General features: G+C 43.2%; 1 protein-coding gene across 15 annotated transcripts in view; it reads left to right on the forward strand.

The window, feature by feature from the left end:
• Positions 1-21371, forward strand: part of ANKRD31 (ankyrin repeat domain 31) — a 143645-nt gene that overhangs the window by 44214 nt on the left and 78060 nt on the right. For 14 of the 15 annotated variants that reach the window (XM_061620689.1, XM_061620719.1, XM_061620698.1 and 11 more), the window contains 3 exons: positions 3629-3723; positions 7605-7651; positions 16326-16892. In XM_061620689.1, coding sequence (XP_061476673.1) covers positions 3629-3723; positions 7605-7651; positions 16326-16892 — 709 coding nt within the window. Of the gene's footprint in view, positions 1-3628; positions 3724-7604; positions 7652-8329; positions 8385-16325; positions 16893-21371 lie in introns of those variants that run through there. The other variant, XM_061620760.1, reaches the window with a different exon arrangement.

A 21371-nucleotide genomic window follows, 5' to 3' on the forward strand; every position in this document is an offset into this window, starting at 1 on the left:
CCTCATTACTGCCACCTCCTCTTCCTGAAAAAGAAAGTGCCTACAGCTGGATGCCTGTGATGGAAGCAAATGGCGCAACTCCTCCCATTTCAGTCAACTGGCTGTGGGTTTCTTCATTCCCCAACAGGAGGAACTAGTAGTAAAGGCAGTAGCTACCTAGTTTGCAAACCAGTGGGGAGGAGCAAGATGACATTCTAGTGTTGGATTTGCTGGAAAGTTACACATATACATGGAAGGAGGGAGCATTCACAGTGCTTTGAGCTTTTTATATTTTGTCTGTACGTGCTTCTTTTAAAAGTGATAGACAACAGTCCACTGCATATATACAAATTCTTTTAATATGAAGTAGTTCACTCCTTTTCAGGAGTGGGTAAAACCAAAATTCCTCATCTTCTTTGTTTGTCAGGACAGAATCCCACAAATGAATTTCTAGATATCACCGTAACAGTCTATTTAGAAATAGAGAGCACCACATTTTCAGAATTCATATGCTTAGGTCTTGATCGTATCTTAATGTCAGATGACTTTTTGATTGCTATCTATTCAAGTACATCCAGCTTGGCCTTGGGTTTTGCCTTAAGTTTTTGCCCTTTGTGTTTCTTACAACATCTGTTTTGCTAACTATTTTCTTGCATGCTTTTTCATTTGAAACAAAATCACCATGCTCTCCTGTTTCTCCAATACTCAGAAAACATTATGGATAAACTGTCTATCATTGAAATAGCTCAAGTTTCAAGAGTTTAGTCAGAGAGGTATTATGTTCTGTAATCAGCAAAAAAAATTGTAGATTTGATGTTAGAATTAAGGCTTTAGTTTTTCCTTTGGGAAAGAAAAATCCATGATTCTTCTGAAGCCACTATTTGTATGCTAAAGATGACTGCTATTGTGATTCATTGACTTGGGTCTGTTAGAGCTTTACCTAAAATTTGACTGTGAATATAAACTAAAACAAACCAAGGGTCATTCACCAACAACAATCCATTGCTTCAGATGGGCATTGTTTCTGGGCAACGAGCAAGCATTGATTTGTTTTAACTACGCATTGGTACTATGTGTGACCTCAGTACCCTTCCTTCTCTGTGATTTGTTTCTCCGACACCCAGACACTCACCAAGCTACAAAGGCACAAATCAAGGGCAGCCAGAAATGCTAAGCCATGGATTGTTCAATAAGCCACAAACTATGTGTAAAGCAGGCCTTTGTCTGCTTAGGACCCAATTCCCAGCTCCACTGTTGTGATATTGGTTGGTTGACTAGAATGGTTAGCTAACCATTGTTGTATGACAAAACATATTTCTTAAGAGATACGGACACCTAGGTAATTTTTTAAAGTGGGCCGATTTGTTTTATTAGCAGCCAAACTTGAACAGATTTTTATGTAATATAGTAGGCAGAAATTGTGAAAATTAGAATATCAGAAAGTCCAGTTTTCTGTTTTTGATGTTAACCTGACATTATTCTGTGTAATTTGTTTTTATATATGTTGCATGTTACTTTGTGAAGACTGTACAATAAAAACTACTGGTAGTTTCATTCTTCAAATATTCTTGGTAGCTGGTGGCAGTTTTACAAGAATAAAGGACATTTGGGCCAAGGTGACTTTCATTTATTACAGCAGCACCTGTTTTAGGAAGTTGCGTAATGTGGCTAATGGTCCAGTTGTGATTGCTGTTTTGGATCTCAGAAAGGAAGGTTTTCCAGAGATAGATGTTGCGCCCCAGGTGCAAGGGGAGTTAGATCAGGGAGAGGAGTCAGATGAGGATGAGGCCCCTGGGGACATTGTAGAAAGGGGGGCTCTGTCAGCCCACAGGCTCCCTCGCCCATCCTTCCTGTCGAGGCAGATCCCGCCCCGTCTGCGAGTTCCCCGTGTGAGCCATTGGGAAGTGAACCTTTGCGCACGCCAACCCCACCCACGTCAGAATCCCCACCTGGCACTTCAAATGCTTCCCTGCCAACCAGCTTCCTGCTCCCTGAGGTTGCGCCGTCACCTAGCAAAGCCCCACTATCGGATGGGACAGCTGAGGCTCGCTCCCCCTCACCCCACGTGAGAAGGTGTGAGAAGAGACTCTCAGAGGGTAGAACTGTGGAGGAGCCGGCAGTTATAGGCCAAGACCTTCCCTACTTAAGCAGGTGTCCACCCTGACTTCAGTGCTGAGTCAACTCTCCCCACATGCTGCAGAGACTGCTTAGTTAGGCTAGTTAGGGCAAGTAGTGAGTCAGAGTAGACAGGTGAATGAAGCACACTGCTTTAGATGTAACCATCACACTAATAAACAAGAATTAAACCAAGCCTCGCCTCTGTCTCGGGCTCTGGGCAGGACAATAGGAAACATAACTTTTTCAGTTCCTCCAATTTCCTGAGTTTTGTTATTGATGATTCCTTTTTCTTTGCCCATTGGTGGAAAAGCTTGGCCATGGAATACTTGTAGCCCATCTGGGCCATCCTGGCCTTCACCCCTTTCCAGTTTTCAGAGTTGGGAGTTACAGAGCTCCCCATTAATGTCAGCAGTGCAGGCTCTGGTCCATCTTCTGAATGAGGGCTCCCACAGTCTTCGGAATCCATAGCAGACTATAGCCTCCTACTCCAACCATTCTCAGATATGTTCTTGGTCTGTCTAGGATGACGACATCATCAGAATGTGCCTATAACAATGCCCTTGGTCACGCCTGATCAGAAAAGCTTTTATTCCTTCAGATGATAATACCCAGAGTTAGAGCTATTTTATAATTATTAATAATAATTATTTTTTGCAGTATTGTTGTATATTTATCCTCCTGGATTATTTCTTTCTTTTTCGTAATCATTGTTTTAATGATTTTCCTGTGTCTCTTTTGGTGTGCATGCAAAAAGCCTTGTTTGTTGCATAGTAAATTGAACTGATCCTGGTCAGGCCAGTATGGAGATATGCAGTAGCCATTGCTAGCTTGTGGATGTTTTAGTATACTCCTGCAACATCCCAGCCATTGTTGAGCATCTGGAGTTTCTGAACTGCTGCTCTCATTGCAGCAAACCCTCTAAAGGAGAGAGGCAAGTCATATGACAATACGGGCATGTCTCCTGGCCCTGCTAGCATGATTGCCAGCCTTTACCTTGGGGCCTTGTTATGCAGTACAACACATGCCATCACAACCTTAGCTACCTTCCCAGTGTAGTGGAGATGAGAAGTATATCTTCAAGTTTCTGGAATTATCTGGGGCTCGACCAACTCCCCTCCCTGCTCCTCCTGGGGAATCTGGGGCTCAACACCAATACTGTATATGCTTACTTGGAAGAAAGTCCAGTATACTCACTGGGACTTACTCCCAAGTAAATGTGATTAAGATTGCAGCATTAGTCTCCTTGATTTCAACTTTTTAAAGTTTTAGATAGGAATAAAACTTTTTTTCTATAAAGGCTTGGCGTATTGTACATTTTCTTTTAGAAATAGCTAGCGAATATTAAGCACTTTAGAAATCCTAATGATTTCATGCATCTGTGTGAACCAAGTTTTTCCAATAAATGCATTTATGGACTGATGTGTGTGAATAAGTGTGAAGTTGTCTGAGTAAGTCGGGTATTCAAATCAGGCCTAAAACATCCAGTGATAGAAAGTAAATTAATCTTAAATTTTTTTCTTTTCTTTTCTAGAGCTGGGATAAACTGTCCAGTCATTGCTATGGATATTTGCCAGCTTGACTGTCCACGAGCTGCTACTGCACATGGAGAAGACGAGCATTTTATCTGTATGATTTATAGAATGAAGAGTAACATGTTTAAGTATAGTTATTTATTCAGTTTGCAGAAAATATTAAAAAGTGGAAAACAGGTATTTACATGGATCTATATACAGCACAGTAAGGAACTAAGTGGCTTCTGAAGCTTCAGTTTCTTGGAGTTTGTAGTTGGCCTCCCATTGCTGCATTCTGTGCAGTGGCTTTACCTGATACCTATTAGCCTGGTCACCTAAAACTTTGCAAGGTAGTGCTGGTAGTGCAGTCCATGAAGAGGAAGGGTGTCTGAATCCAGTGTAAGATTGTGTCTTTTCTCAGCAGTACTGCTTCCTATAATTCTGGATTTGCTCTAAACTGCCAACACAGGAGTCTCCTATATGGATGTCCTAGTGGTAACTGTTTCCCATAAGCCCTGTTCTCATGTTCATGGTGAATACATGTGGACTTGAACTGGGGAGGGCTCACATACACAATCCACCCCGAATGTCTCCATGTATGCCAACTCCACTTCAGACCTTCTCACATTTGGCACAGAGGTCTGAAGGGGGATTCTAAGTGCATTTGGGTTAACGTGCTTAGAATTTCCCCTGCAGTCAGGAACCTGGATAATGGAGAGTTCATGACTGCGAGAAGGATTCTAAGCACACTCACACATTACACATTTAGAATCCCTCTTCAAGCTTTCATGCTGAACGTGGGAAGTTGTGAAGTTGAACAAGAGAATGTGGGAATGTTGGAGGTGTACCATGAGCCCACATATGTTTGTCCCAAACACCTGAATAGTGCTATAGTTGCCTTACAAAGCAGGGAACAAACTTTCATGTTCATCAGTACTTTAATTCAGGTTAGATGTTAAGCAAAATTATACAGGTAGTGGCTGTATACTATAGCCAGCATGGATTTTTCACATTCCACAATGTTAAATTGAAAATACCCCCATGCTATTCTGATGTTTCCCATAAGCTCATTTCAAAATAAAACCTTACAAACCTTATAGTCCTGAACTAAGAAACACTTGCTTAACAACTCTCCTAATGTTCATGGCGATACACAAAACAGTCAGAGAGAATCGAGAGTTCAAAGTGTAAAAAGAGAGAGAGAAAAACCAGACCCCTTTTGGACTTTTTTCTGTCAGAGTTGTCATCAATTGTTGAAATTAATTAAAACCAAGCTGTGTTCACTGAGTACCTGTAATCCTATTACTGACCTTGTCCAATACTCTGACCTTCATCTTTTGCAGTTTAAAAGTTAAAAAAATGCCTGGCTGATTTTTAATTAATTTAAGAAATTTTACATTGAACTCAGTGATGACACCGGGCATGCTCAGTAAGAGCCAACTGTCAGTGTTCTAAAAGCCAGACCCACAGCTTCTTGGCTTGGCTAATCAGGGCCACACCCACGCCAGACCTTTATTTCACTTTAGACAGTCATGGCTTTCCCCAAAGAATCCTAGGAAGTGTAGTTTGTGAAGGGTGCTGAGAGGAGACTCCTATTCCACTGAGAAAGCACCAGTAGCCAGAGTGGTTTAACAGTTAGCCACTCTGATTGAAGGTCTGTGAGGGGACCAGGGCTTCTCCTAGCAACTCTCAGCACCCTTCACTAACTACACTTCCCAAGATTCTTTGAGAGAAGCCATGACTGTCTAAGGTGAAATGAAGGTCTGGTGTGGATGTGGCCAGGGACAGCTTTGGTTTAAATTTGGGGGGAGGCTACATGTGCCTGCTGTAGAATAAAAAATTGGGGGAAACCCTGAAAAAGAATGATACTATTCACAATGTTTCCCTTTTGGAAAGGAAAGGGGCTTCACCTCTGCCCAATGCCCACCCACCCAATCTCCTCCCCTCCTCCTCTCCCTGCCCTTCCCCCAGGTCTATTTCACCTATCCTAAACATGATTGCACAGAAATAAATCACATTGAACTCAATAAGCATGCAAATGATCAAACCTGTCGTCCCCTCCTCCTTCCTCCCATCACTTCCCCTTTGCTCCTTCCCTTCCCCTTCCTTTGCCCCTCCCCTTCCAATGCCCCCCTCCTTCTACTCCCCTCTCCCCTCCCTTTCCTCCTTCCTTCTCCTCTCCCCCTCCTATTACCTATCCTAACCATGATTGCATGGGAGTAAATCCTATTGAACTCAATAAACATGCAAATGATCAGACCTGCCTATCCCCTCCTTCCCCTCCCTTCCTCCTCCCCTCCCCGCTTCCTTCTTCCTCCTCCCCTACCCACTCCAGCCCTCCCTCCCTCCTTCCCTCCCTGGTCAGTTTTACCTATCCTAAGCATGATTGCTTGGGTGTAAATCCCACTGAACTCAATAAACATGGAAATGATCAAACCTGCCCTTCTCCCCCCTCCTGCCTGCTCCTCTCTCCCTCCTCCCCTCTGCCCCTCCCTCCCTCCTCCTCCTCCCCTCTCCATCCCCTATGGTCAGTTTCACCTATCCTAAGCATAATGGCAGGGGAGTAAAACCCACTGAACTCAATAAGCATTCAAATGATCAATCTACTCTCAGCAAACTTGCACAGGATCCCATTTCTTACCTCCTGGATTAAAAAGCAGAGAAATTCACTAATAGGCAAACAACCCTGCAGTTTAAGAATGTACCTATAGCCCACAGATATTTCTATCAAACTTTAAAAATCAGGCACATGTTACCAAATTCTTCCAAGCTACACAGGAAGAGGATTGGACTATGAAAGACCAACCCAAATGGTGTTTGCATTTTTACAAATTTGTACGGTAGTGCAATATCTCAGAGAGGAGGTCAGATCTCCTGCTCCCCTGGCGCATTCACTATAGCTGCCCAATTTCCCTGTTTTTTAAAGTTTGATAGAAATATCTGCTGGCTATAAGATACATTCTTAAACCGCAAGGTTTTTTGCTTATTAGTGAATAACATTCTAAAGCACAGTGGAAAAGTCTGCAATTTGTAACTGTTTTGTAATGGAATGGTTGCAGAAAGATCTTATTTCTTATATCTTTATAAAAATGTATACCCTGTGTTTTTCAACACAGATGTATTACACAAGGCCATTTACTTCTATTAAAATAACAATATTTTTAAAAATCAGAAATATAATAAGCACAGTATATCAGTCACAAGTTAATAGTATGAGAACTAAATCAGCCAACTTGTCAAAAGGTTCCTGGGGTAAAGCAGCAATGGTTGCTCTCCCTTTCAAAATAAAAAAGCCATCAGCCAGGTCCAAACTAGATGTCATGTGGAAACTCCAGGACTAGAACTTGCCATGCCTCTAATAAGAAGACAATAAGAAGAAATCCCAAGTTGTTTTAGGGTCACTCCATGGGGAAGTCTAACCCTCTTGTGCTAACTGGCCTGATCCAAATCGCCCTCCATCTAGAAGATGCTATTAGTCATAGAGGGGGAAATGCAAAGACATAAACATTGTGCCTGTAAGGGCCAACCTAGGCACGTGCTTGTTGTGTAAACAGCAGCTACGGGTAAGCCTGATCAGCCTTGGGACCATAGGGAGTGGGAAGGGTAAATGTTACTTTTGTCTTCCTTCCATGGTACTGACAAAAATCACCTCTCCAAAGTTGCCATTTGTGTTTCAGTGTAAGCTCTCACTGGTGCAAATGGAAACTGCTGGAGACCAGTCCTACTCATTAAGCTAGAGATTATTTTAAGTGGCACACGAGATATAAAGTCAATAGAAGCCTTATTAGGCAGTCTTACCTAGTGAATGGAGGCCATGCTTTTCCCATAGGCTCTTCTTCCTCCACTTCCAGGATCCCCTTTCTGGATGGCTGAATTTGCTATTACCCAAGTTTGCCACTTGGCAAGGAAGAGAGTAAATCACAGAGTTTTAAAAGATGCTTAAAGTGATATGCAATAAAAGAAAGTTAAAAATTCACTTATTTACTATTGTTTTAGGTTTAGATTCTGAAGTGCCTGGATTTCCGGAAACATCAGACAGAAATGTAGGTCTGTTAATGTTTTTTCCTGATTGTATCCATATAGTCACCTTGTTTCAGTTCAGTTGTAGCTTATGGAACATTTTTTTCAGTAAAGGTAAGAACGAATTTTATCCATTTTTAATATAATAACTGTAATCTTAACAAATATAGTGCTTTAAACATTTAGATGGAGATTGTTCTTGCTGTTTTATGCCCATAGGGGGTATATAATGATATAGTACCTTAATAGCGCAGGAGTTATTGCAATACATTCTTTCAAGGCCTTGTATTGTGTAATCAGTTGTAACAGGTCAGACTTGCCACACAGTCCATTTAGCATTGAAAATGATCTTATGTAATTTGCTGCTGCAGCTCCGGTAGTCTTGCTATGAGCACTGAACTAGCGTGACATTAATTGCATGAATAAAATTAACTTGCACAGTTCTTATTACGTAAATAGCAGCATTGGGACTGTGGGGAATGGGGAGGGAAGTTAAACTTTTTCTTTCTGTGCTGTGCTCCCAACAAAAATAGTTTTTATTTGCATTTCAAGGAAGCATGTTTTTGTTGGGACCATGGCAGGGAGATAAAAAGTTAAACTTTGTGCACTTGTGACACCCCATCGTTTACTCATACACAGAAGGCACCAAGCAGTGCATGGCAATGACCAACCTTCTGATGTCACCCTATCCAGGATGTACACAAAAGACAACTGGGTAACTACAAAGACAGTATGCCACCTATGAAGATCACCATGGTATAGTGAACAGGAGGCTGGCATGTCTAATAACCACATACTCCAGGTTTCTCCATAGACAAAGTTTTGATTTCCCTGGCATCCATCCAAACACAGTTACAGCAGTGCCTATATGAGGGTCACAAGTTTTTGCCAAGGGAGAGGCCACTTGGCAAGGATGAGATAAGCAGTGAGAATTAACAAGCTGTGGCAAAATGAGATTTTGCTGCGGTGGGGAAGGTTTGTGCCCTAAATTGGAGGGGAAGGATGTTGAACTATAGAATGACTGGCCATGGACCTACAACCCCACTGAGGTAATTGTGTCATCATTGCTATCCATCCACAGTTCCCATGTTCACTCTGTAGATTCCCAGTCTCTGTTAGTATTGTTCCAGCAAACCTTCCATATTCAACCCTACTCCACTGCTTGGCTTTTCATACCAGCAGTACAAAGGAAAGAGCAAGAAGACTATTGGAGCCCACTGTTGGAGCCCACCCATGCTGGTGCTCTAGTGGTATGTCTCAGACCAAGTTGCAGACCTCCAGTTGTATTAAGAAAAGGGATTCCCTTCAGATTTTTACAGTGGGTTATATGTTTTCTGGGTAGCTTCTCTGGCTAATTACAGGACCCAACCAAAATGGATTGTTTGGTATTCTTGTATAGTACTTTATGTTATGCACTACTTTGATATTTTATGTAAAAACTTTTATCAATCAATCATTTATTTACATATTTATTGCATTTATATAGCTCCCATTAATTCACTCCTCTGGGCAGTTTACAACATTATTAAAAATAGAAAAGACAAGCCATAGAAAATTAAAATGATAGAGCAATTTATAAACAATACAAATCAACCTACAAAACCATCTAAAGGCCAGCAGAAATGCACACACTTAGTTTTCCATAGGAAGTGGGCCATCACTGTGGGAAATAGTTCCACCTATCGTGCGAAGGCAAGAATGTTTTTGAAGTCAAGACTAGGGACGTCATGCCCCTCCCACTCTCCAGTTCATTCTTGCCTTCGTACGAACAAGATTGGAATTTCACGTAGCATTTAGCTAAGTCTCGTATTTCTTTGTCTTTTTCTCTTCAAAACCTTTTTTCTGTTTTTTTGTGTCTAGCCTACTGAGGATCCCCTCAGAGACCGCGGCTGCGGCTCTCTTCCCCCTTTCCTCAGGGCTATTTAATTTCTTTTATTCCCTTGATCGGGGTGCTCCCTCTGAGACCGCGGCTGCGGCTCTCTTTATTTTTGCAGTTTCAAGCCCCCTCCCCCCCTCGTAGCCAGGGGGCTCCCTCAGTGACCGCGGCTGCGGTTCTCCTTTTGATCGCTTTTGATCGCTTGTGAGGGAAGGGGAATCCCCCTCCCTCCCCCCCCTGATCGTTGCCGCGGCTGCGGCTGATCCGATCTCAGCGGGAGCTTGCAGCTGCGGCTCCCGCCGTTACTCTTTTACCGCAGATCGCCCTCGCTAGGTGGCTTAAATCCCACTGCGAAGGGCTTTACAGACCGCGACGGCGGCTCTCTCTGCGGCGGCTGCCGTTTTTTCCTTTACCTGCTCTTCCAGAGTTTTTCCAACCGCTACTGCGGCTTTCGGCGAGTCCGTGCTGGCCAGCCCTTCCCCCAGTTCGCTTGCGACGGCCGCCATTGCTCCTTCTCCCTCAGCCCCCTTTTGATCGTTTTTTCCCGCCCGTTTTTTTCCGGGCGCCATTTTTTGAAATTCAAAATTCCCGCCTTTTTTGTTACCATCTATTTAGCTTCGGATACCTCCCCTGCAGGCTATCTATCTGTATGTTTGTGTATATGTGCTGCTGACAAACTTACACAAGGCTGATTTACACACATTTTTACTGTGGCTGTAATCATAGTGGCTGAATTGTATTATTAAGGCTGGAGCTCCAATCCTAGTGGGCTGGATTGTATTATCAAGGCTGGAGCTTTAATCCTAGTGGCTGGATTACATTATCAAGGCTGGAGTTTTAATCCTAGTGGCTGGATTACATTATCAAAGCTGGAGCTTTAATCCTAGTGGCTGGATTACATTATCAAGGCTGGAGCTTTAATATCAGTGGCTGACTTGTATTAAATCTGATTTACATTACATATCCTGCCCCCTATGGGGCCGTGAACAAGCCAAACCCAGCCTACAGCACTAATCTGAGTGTGCCAACTCTAAAACAGCCTATATTATATTAACGTTGATACCTCTGTGCATTCTGCCCCCTCTGTGGCAGTGCATTCGCCATCTGCCAGTGTATCCTACCCCCTCCGTGGTAGTACGCTGTGCCAGTTCGGGTCTTTACATCCTGCCCCCTCCGTGGCAGTGTACTGCACCCAGGTTCATATAAGATGGCAGAACAGCCAGGCATGTCACCATCAACACACATGGTGCCAGATCAGCCAGACATGCCACAATCAGCCAAGCCACAACATACTAACACGTCTAAGACCAGACATGCCAAAGCACTGGCTAAGACAAAACATCTTTCCAGCCATAGTAAACCAAAGCGCCCTCGTTATGTCTCTGTGCCAACAACCACCACAGCACAGACACACATAAGTGATATTTTCCATTCTCCTGCTACGGCCTCTGACGAGGAAGAGTTTGTTGGCTTTCCCCCTCACGGTTCGCCTAACGAACCTACCTCTGGCTTACCGCCTCAGACATCTGTTCCAATAGCCCACCAGGCACATACATCTCACACATCTGGTCTGCAGCTGTCTCCTGATTTCCTCTCCCAACTCCAAGCCATGCTGGCTTATTTCACACAAATGCAGTCACTACCACAGGTTCCTGCCATACCCCCACTCAACATGGACCAACGCGCGTTCCATGCTGCTCATCCTTCCTGCTCGCCAGATCCCTTCGATGTAGCCAGAGGCAGATGTACGGACGAAGCCTCGTATGCGGAGGAGTTAACTTTCACTGACCATGTTGAAGGAGACGACTGGAGCGACTATTCAGATCATGAGGAGGATACATCGTATCGCTTGTTCAATACCTCAGATTACCAACCGCTCGCACGTAGGGTACTTCATACCCTTGGTCTCCAGACTGCGCCCTCAACTTCGTCCGCTCCAACTCTCAAAGGGGCCAAGGTCCTCAAATCCCCTGCACCTACTGAACACTACATCCCGGTGCCGGACCCAATTGCCAAATTAGCTTCCGAAGAATGGGCCCACCCGCTCAAAGCTCGACGCTTCAAGAACATGGCTGACAGACTTTACGCCCTAGCCCCAGACTTCGCCACCAAGTTAGATGTCCCTGGCATAGATGAACCGATCGCTCGCCTCGTTTCACGATCTATCTTGCCCAGGGAAGGGGAATCCCACCTAAAAGATACTACTGAACGTCGAATAGACTTCGCCCTCCGCAAGAACCACGAGGCCACTGCCCTAGCCATGCGTGCCTCCGCCTCAGCCTCCATCTTCTCCAGAGCATCTATGATGTGGCTGGATGACCTTCTAGAGGATGATAACCCTGATCCTGTCGCCTTCAAAAGAGCACTATTGAAGTTACGTAAGACAGCAGCCTTTGTGGCCGATGCCACTTTGGATGCCACCCAATTAGGGGCACGAGCCATGACGACTCAAATAGTCGCTCGTCGCACCCTCTGGCTTCGCCACTGGCAAGCTGATTCAGCGGCCAGATTGAACCTGTCCAAGGCTCCTTACTCCGGATCTCTACTCTTCGGTGAGGAAGCTCTAAAGGCAGTTCTGGTTGATCCAAAAGACGCCCACAAACCGGTTCTAGCCACAGTCAAGAACATCGACCACAGGCCCTTCAGGCGATTTCCCTCCTTTCGTTCTAACCAGCCCTTTCGAGGAACGCGACCAGGAGGACGAGGCCGCGATTTCAGACCCTATGATTCCAATGCATTCAGGGGCTCCTGGAACCGACGCCCCCAGGGCAGAGGTCAGTACCAAGGGCGCAGGGGCAACTCATCGTCCTCATATAGGGGAGGTCCTCGCCTACACAAGTAGTATTAACGCCATCCCCATAGGTGGCAGATTACTTAATTTTGGAGATCGATGGCTGCGCCTTACTACGGTCCCCTGGATCAGGGACCTCTTCACTTATGGCTATACCATAGAGTTCTGGGCAACCCCATCAGACAGATTCCACCCGTCTCCTTGCCCAAGGGCACCAGCCAGGCACAACATCATGCAGACAACTATACATCACCTCTTGCACATAGCGGCAATAGAGCCAGTTCCCACAACTGAGAGATCGGAAGGGGTGTACTCCCTCCTATTTGCTGTGCCAAAACGAGATTTATCTTGGAGGGCGGTATTGGATCTCAAGTTTGTTAACCGTTTTGTAACATACCGCAGGTTCAAAATGGAATCTCTCCATTCCATTACCGAAAGTCTGCATGAAGGAGACTTCCTGGCTTCTATCGACCTTAAGGAAGCGTATCTCCATGTACCCATTTGCATAGCCCACAGAAAGTTTCTTCGGTTTGCCTTTGACCACCAACATTTTCAATACAGAGCGATGCCATTTGGCCTCTCCTCTGCTCCAAGAGTATTTTCCAAGGTGCTACTCATCCTAGTGGCTTACCTTCGGACCCAAGGGGTTCATATCTACCCATATTTGGATGATCTGCTTATACGGGCCAAATCTGAAGAGCTGGCTCATCATCATTTAATGATCACCCTCAATGTTTTGCAGACCTACGGCTGGCTTGTCAACTTCGACAAAAGCCATCTCCAACCAACCCAACGCCTACTACATCTTGGGGCAATGTTGGACACCCTGCAGGCAATGGTCTTCCTGTCTCCAGATCGCATCACTGCCATCACAAGCATCGCAAGGTCCCTGATGCAACAAACATCCGCAGACGTCATGCTTCTCGCCAGAGCGCTCGGGATGTTTATCTCCACAATCCACATTGTGCCCTGGGCTCGAGCTCACACTCGGCCCCTTCAGTGGTCTCTGTTGCCTTTTCAAAAAGACACTGCCACCTCCAACCATCGCAAAGTTCGTTTGAGCCCCGCTCTGCGCCTCTCCTTCCGCTGGTGGACCAAGGTTCAACACCTCTCCAAGGGTACGTCGTTCAGAGAACCCCGCAGAACCGTCGTGACCACAGACGCCAGCCTCATAGGTTGGGGAGCCCACTGCAACTCCCAGTACGTTCAGGGGGTTTGGCCCAACGCAGAGCGATCTCGAAGCATCAACTGGCTGGAACTAAAGGCTGTCCACTTGGCTCTATGTCATTTTCAGTCTCTGTTCCCTTTGCATCATGTGCTCATTCGAACAGACAACACGTGTGTAAAATCACATTTGAACAGACAGGGGGGCACCAGGTCTCGTCCTCTGCAGGACTTAGCCTCCCACATCTTTGTCTGGGCAGAACAACATCTACAATCCCTGAAAGCAGAGCACCTCAGAGGGATTTTGAATGTGACAGCAGACTGGCTCAGCAGACAACAGGTCTTCCCGGGAGAATGGAAACTTCATCCAGCCATTTTCCATCGTCTCCAGTGTCGGTTCGGCGCCCTCTCAGTCGACCTGTTTGCTTCCAGTCACAATTGCCAGCTTCCAAGGTACTTTGCCCGATACCTGGACTCAACAGCAGAAGCAGTCGATGCTCTGACAACACCGTGGCCAGACGGTCTATTGTACGCCTTTCCTCCCATACCATTGTTAGCCAAAACCTTGAGGAAGGCGCGAACCGAAAGGGCACAGCTGGTTCTGATAGCACCATTTTGGCCACGCCGACCGTGGTTCTCAGATCTTCTGGCAATGTCAATGATGGATCCTTGGACACTTCCAGTAACGCCAGACCTCCTATCCCAGGGTCCAGTACTGCACCAGGACCCTACTTGGCTCAATCTAACAGCGTGGCGTTTGAACGGAGACACTTGAGGTCAGCTGGACTGTCTGACGCTGTGATTGATATTATTTTGGCCTCGAGAAGACCATCAACCACTCGAATTTATCAACATACCTGGGTGGCTTTTTCCAAGTGGTGTCAGTCCCACCACCACGATCCATCCCAGGCCAATGTGCACCAGGTACTCCAATTTCTCCAAAGTGGCTTTATGATGGGACTTCGACCCAACACTCTACGTAGACATGTGTCTACTCTGTCATCCATTCTCTCAGTGTCCTCTCCTGGAGATCATATTTCCTCACATCCGTTCATCAAACGTTTTTTGAGGGGAGTCGCCCTACGCTCTCCGGCTGTTGTCCATTGGTTCCCCTCATGGAGTTTGCCGAAAGTTCTGCAGGCTTTGCAACGCCCTCCATTTGAACCCATCAGGACTGTGCCCCTACGCATACTGTCCTTAAAGGTCCTGTTTCTGATTGCAATCATATCTGCCAGACGCGTTTCGGAGTTGGGCGCATTGTCTTCTGCTAGACACCTCTGCGTCTTCCATAAGGACTCTGTTGTGCTGAAGACTGACCCTTCCTTTCGTCCCAAGGTCGATTCAGTTTTTCATTGCAACCAGGACATTGTGTTGCCTTCCTTTTGCCCAAATCCTACCCATCCTCTTGAAAAGGCTTGGCATTCGTTAGATGTCCGGAGGGCTCTCAAGACCTACCTGTCTAGGACCCAAGAGATTCGACGAACGGAGTCTCTGTTTGTATCCTTTCATCCAAGGTCTATGGGACATAAAGTATCCAATCCTACCTTATCCCATTGGTTAAGGGCATGCATTACTTTAGCATACGAGTCCCTGAAGCTGTCAGTTCCAGCTAGTATAACGGCTCATTCTACCAGATCAGCTGCCACCTCGGCTGCTTTTGCCACTAATGCTCCTGTTGCCGATATTTGTAGGGCCGCAGTCTGGTCTTCCCCACACTCGTTTATAAGGCATTATAAAATTGATCGTTATGCCTCTGCTGATGCTTCTTTTGGCAGACGAGTGTTGCAACAGGTTCTTAATGAGGATTAACATGTGGGTGGTCCCTCCCTATATGGGTTGCTTTGGTACATCCCACAGTGATGGCCCACTTCCTATGGAAAATGTACCATTGGTCTCACCTGAAAGGTGATTTTCATAGGAAGGGGCCATCACGACCCTCCCAGTTGGAGGATTACTAGTGATTTTATCAATGGGTTACATGTTATTGTTTCCATATTATATTTAAATGTAAGAGTGAAGTCAAGACTTTTAGTTCCGTTATGTTATGTAGTTATGTTAGAGTCATGTTGTTATGCATGTGACTATTATGTTATTTTCCTGGCGGGCCTGTTGGCCTTGTTCTTGTATTTTTAGATATCTCTTTTAGACTTGCTACGAATGAACTGGAGAGTGGGAGGGGCATGACGTCCCTAGTCTTGACTTCAAAAACATTCTTGCCTTCGCACGATAGGTGGAACTATTTCCCACAGTGATGGCCCCTTCCTATGAAAATCACCTTTCAGGTGAGACCAATGGTACATTTCACCAGTAGAACTTTATCAGGTTCCTTCACACCATAAGAAGAATTGTACTATAACAATAAATGAACGATATATACTGAGAATGTACATATTTTTATCAGAGCTTGGAAAAGTTACTTTTTTTGAACTACAACTCCCATCAGCCCCAGCCAGCATGGCCACTGGATTGGGCTAATGGGAGTTGTTGTTCAAACAAGTAACTTTTCCAAGCTCTGATTTTTATATGTAAATGTAAAAGGGTGCTGATGTTTTAGGATTGTGGATGTAAGCTCCCAGGAAGGAGACTGAGCGATCATAGATGACAAACAACTGAACGTTGAACATTTTAGCACAATATGCTGTAGCAGGGTTTGTTTTTTTAAGAATCCTGAAACCATAATGTAAACATACGATTTAGAAAACTGTACTGTTCTGGTTGTCTCATTTCAAAAGGGATATAATAAAGATGGGGAAAGTACAAAAAACAGCTGTTAAAATTATGAGGAAGAAGGAGCACGTTCTTTATGAGAAAAGCTTAACAAATTGGCACTTTTGAATGTTAAGTTAGCATTTTTTTTATCATTTAGTTTCCAGAGCCATTAAATGATGAAGACTCTCCAGAAATAAGCCTTCTTTCAGGTATGGATGTAATAAAGGCACCATCAAACAATTCAATTCTGCAACGTACAGAGATGTCAGAGATTTTTCAAAGTGTCAATAAGGAAGATATGACAGAAAATACTCTTGAAACAATGACATCTAGTATAACTTCAAATAAAATAATGGCTGTAAAGTCTGAAGATTTAATGGAGCCACTGAGTGATTCTGAGACCCTCCAAATGCTTGACATGTTGGAATATCAGAATGATGCTATTCCTACGGATACATCTGTAAATAAGGAGAGCAATGCTTTGCCAGTAGAGCTTCTCACGGCACTGAACTCCTTGTCAGAATCTGTAGCAGCATCTCTCTGTTTGCCAGCAGACAAGGGAAGTAGGTACATCACTACAGAGAAAGAACCAACACCAGACCAAACAGAAGATGGTTGCACACAGATAACAGATACACATTTAAAACCTCAGCTTCTTTTGAAACATCTTGAAGGAATAGAAGCTTTAACGATGACCACGTTGCCACATCCTTCAGAGGAACAAGTATGTGTGCTTTAAAATTGAAATGTTAACTTCACTGTAATATATGTTCTAAACCATCTTATGTCCCAGTTAGCATTTTCTTCTTAGCTGTATAGTTGTTTAAAGTGGCATACTATCCTTTGATAACTCAAAGTTACTGGCATTGTTAGAATAATCCAAAATAGAAGAGATGGGCTCTGGTACTACGTATATGATTTGTTTGAGTGCTCAATCATTTTGGAGAATATATCTCCTTCCTCAGGAGCTAAAAACACAAACATTCAAATAGACAAAATTAATGTCTTGGAGACAACACAGTGATCATTGATACAAACAGCATTTTACAGATCACATTTAATGTTAAAACTGGCCTTTTTTTCAAAAAAACCCACACTTTTACTTTGATTATAAGTGGTTGCAAAATAAAATATTACTATGTCCTAGGGTTTAGCTAGACCTTATTTCACCACTACATAGCTACTTAAAAACTCCTACCCCAAAAACACAAACAGACATTACCTTGTACTGATCTGTGGAGCTGTATATTTCCTTTGTTCTGTCCAAACAATAAAAATATTTTTCCAAAGTCCCATACTGAACACAATTCCAAAACCAAACTTTCCTGTAATATGCACAATATTCTGCTGATATTCTTCCCGAGTGTTTTGGATTCAGATCTCAGCTGTGTAACTATTACACTTGTGAAATCTACTGATTCTGCTAAAACTTAATAGCTCACATATACAGTTATCAATAACAGTAAACCAATTCTTATATGAAAAATCTTTTTTCTTCTTGTATTTATTTAAATCCAGAAAAATCCAAAATCTCATTTAATCCTAGAGGTCCCAAACTTTTCAGAGAAATGATCCAAAACAGCTCCCTCTTGCTAAGTAATTTGTCATGCCACCAATTATTTCAGTAGCCCCAAATGTAATATAATTTGGTTTATGTTGTTGTTCAACAAAATGCCTGGCCAAAGGGGGACCCATTATTTGGTGTCTTAGATTGAACAGATGTTCCCCAATGTCTTTCCAATGAAGATCCAATTGCAAGGACAAGAGATCAAATAAATCACTTCTGTAGTGAAGAAATAAATCACTTCTGCAAGTGAAGAAATCCAGAATTTGAATATGATTCCCAGTGCTGGGATTGATGAATATATTTTTCTTTTTAGTAAACTTGCAACATGTGCAGTGGCCACACAGATGATGTCCTGTTGGGTTGGATGTATGAAATACCATTGATTGACTATTTTTATTGCCACTCCTTGCATGTTTTGTGTGGACTAACCAGTCCTTGAGATTTTTTTGTTCTTTTGAATGCTTGTGTTTTAAGCCTGGCAAATCCTGAACCAAATGCCAATTAGAGCAAATACACATTTGGAGTCTCTTAATGACCAGATTAAATAGGAGAACAGAGGCTGTTCAGTTGTGCATTGTTCTTTTTTGAGGACAAAACAGAGTGTCATGTTTACAAAGAGCTCTATTCATGGCTGTTCTCACAGGATATTTTTTGTCATAAAAATGTTGTGCTAAGGATTGGGATTCCTGGATATAATTTTGGTTTCTTGAGCAACTGGTGCTTTATTTTCAAAAATTGACTGTATGGTAAATTGTTCCTAAGATAAGCAGGATGGTAACAATCATACTTAAGGAAAGTTATAGCGATAGGTTTGTTCTAAGTGGTAGTTATTAGGCCCCCTTTTTAGCTATATTTTTATTGTTTTTTAAAACTGAACAGAAAAACAATTCATGGATGGGAAGTATATAATGCAGTTTAAAAGTGGGGAGAAATTGATAATGATATATAAAAAGGGGAAGGGAGTAACAGTGCCAGCAACACCAATTAGTTATACATTACCAGTTCTTACATAACTCCATGAAAATACAAAGTTATGAAGAACTTCAATTAGTGACTAGTTTGACCAGGCCAGAAGTGTAACTGAGAGGGTGGCGGTTTCTGGGTACAAACATCCTTACCAAGGAAAGTTAGGAAAGGCCACCACATTTCATCAACTTTAATTATTCCTCAACTAAGTTTACTTTGTTGAGTAAGCTTCTCTAATAAAGCCAACTCCCAAACCTTACGCCACCACCCATCCATAGTAAATGAAGCATTATGTTTCCAGTGGTGAGCAATTTTTGCTGTGGCGAGAAGAAACAGAACTAGAGATTTATTGGACAATTGTAATATATTTTTGGGAAAGATAGAAAACAACGCCAGCTGGGGGTCTGGAAATATAATTTGCATAACAATATTAGAAATTTCCTGAAGGACGCTGTGCCAAAAAGCCTTTATCACAGGACACCCCCACCACATATGGAAGAAAGAGCCTACTTGGTGACATCCTGTCCAACACTGCATAGTTTTGGTCAAGTTCATTCTGCAAAGTTTTACAGGAGTGAAGTACCACTGTGTAATCATCTGCAGTAAGGACTCACAAACTCTAGCTGAAATGGTACAAAGAGGAGACTTGCTGCCCAATCCTCCTCTTCAATAATTACCCCTAGGTCCTCTTCCCACAGAGCTTTCAAGTTGTCTGTAAATTCCATAGAACCCGAGAGAAGGCCTTTATATATAACTGACAATGAACCTCTTAAGTTTCCAAGTGTCCCTATACAGAGACTATCATAGAATGTAAGCTTACGTAATGGCCCTGATCGAGTAATAGTCTTACAAAATTGTTGTATCTGCATAATCTGAAACCAATTAGTTTTGACTTCCCCCACCTTCGTTTTAATTTGATCCATTCTCAGTAAATTACCATATTCGAATAAATCCACAAGGTGGTATAATCCCTTCTCTCTCCATCCCCTAAATTGACCATATTTCAGTGGATCTTGAAACTTCATATGTTCTAAAAAGGGGAAGCTTGGTGAGATTATTGGAGCTATCAATTGAACCCATCTCTTCCATATTCATAGAGACTTTCACGAAAAAAGGTTTTCAATTCCCAACAGTAGCTTATTGGACATAGTACAAAAAGGTAATTCTCTCCCATGAGGTGTACTCTCATCCACCTCCATTGCAAGCCATTCCACTGATGTCCTGCCCCTAATTACATATATTAGCTGCTTTAGATTGCAAGCATCATAGTAAAATCGTGGGTTGGGAATACCCAGGCCTCCCACACTTTGATGTCTATAACAGGTATTACTATTTTGCCTTGCTTGTTTTCCTCCATGGATGAAATTGTCTAGTAGCTTTTGCCAGTTTTTAAGTTCCTTCAGGCTAATCCAAATAGGAAGGGTTTGAAATAGATATAGGAACTTAGGCAGCATCGTCATTTTCACCACAGCAATTCGACCATGCCATGAGAGGTTTACGTTTTTCCATTTTTGTAAATCTTGTTTTGCTTGTTTCAGAAATGGAGAGAAGTTACATTTTTTAAGTTGACAAGGGTCTTTAGTAAGAACCATGCCAAAGTAGACAATGCTACCCTGTTGGAGAGCTAAACCCGCTTTCTGAGCAATCTCCTGTTGCAAGTCCAATGACATCATAATACACAATAATGCTGACTTAGAGTAGTTAACTTCTAGTCCAAAAACTTTCGCAAAGCATTGTAGTTAATGTTTTAATTCTAGAACTGCAACCAAGGGATTGCTTAAAAATAGAAGAACGTCATCTGCAAAAAGGCCAATAGTGTGGATCTGTCCTCTCACCTTTACACCTGTAATCATTGGATCATCTCTGATTGTATTGGCCAGAGTTTCAATTGCCAGAATAAACAATAGAGGAGACAACCTTGTCACATGCCTCTGCTTAGAGCAAAAGAAGGGGAATCCACACCATTGACTAGTATCACAGCTGAGACTTCAGAATATATTTCTCGAGTCACACTCAGCAATCTGTTCCCAAATTGCATAAACTCCAAAACTTTTGTCATAAATATCCATTCTACATGGTCGAATGCTTTGAGGGTATCTAATGAAAGTAGGACGATTGGAACCTTCTTACTACTACCAAAGTGTTATAACATCAAGTGCCCTATGTACTGTGTTCGCTATTTGTTGTTATCAAAGAATTGTCCCCCTGGGGTCCCTTGCCCTCAGCACCCCAAGGGGGGTTCTTTGCTTCCGAGAACAGTCCCAACCCTTTGGGTCTCTGCTTCTCAGGCAAACTAACCCTCCTTCAAGATTAAATCTATGGTAGAACTGCCACCCCCCCTCTTTCTAGCTCCCTTCTCTGAGCAAGGGGATCTCGGAGAGCTACATGAGTTCTAAGGGTATTAACCCACATTAATCAACAGTAATCAGTAGCGTCCAGCAGTCAAAGACTGGATTTAGAACCATTAGCTTCAAGTAATACACACCAATTATAAAAGGGTAGTTTATTTAAAAGAAAAGGAAGGTATATACAAAAAGAGAACATCATTTGTTTCCTCAAAGCTAGTCACCCTGAGCTGGGCTACAAGAGATACATTGGCATAACAAAGGTGAGAGGTTCAATACAGACAAAGAATATAACAAAGAGCTTGCTAAGCTAAGATCCTATACT

The sequence above is a fragment of the Rhineura floridana genome, chromosome 1 (genome assembly GCF_030035675.1).
Source record: "Rhineura floridana isolate rRhiFlo1 chromosome 1, rRhiFlo1.hap2, whole genome shotgun sequence".
In the NCBI taxonomy this organism is placed as follows: domain Eukaryota; kingdom Metazoa; phylum Chordata; class Lepidosauria; order Squamata; family Rhineuridae; genus Rhineura; species Rhineura floridana.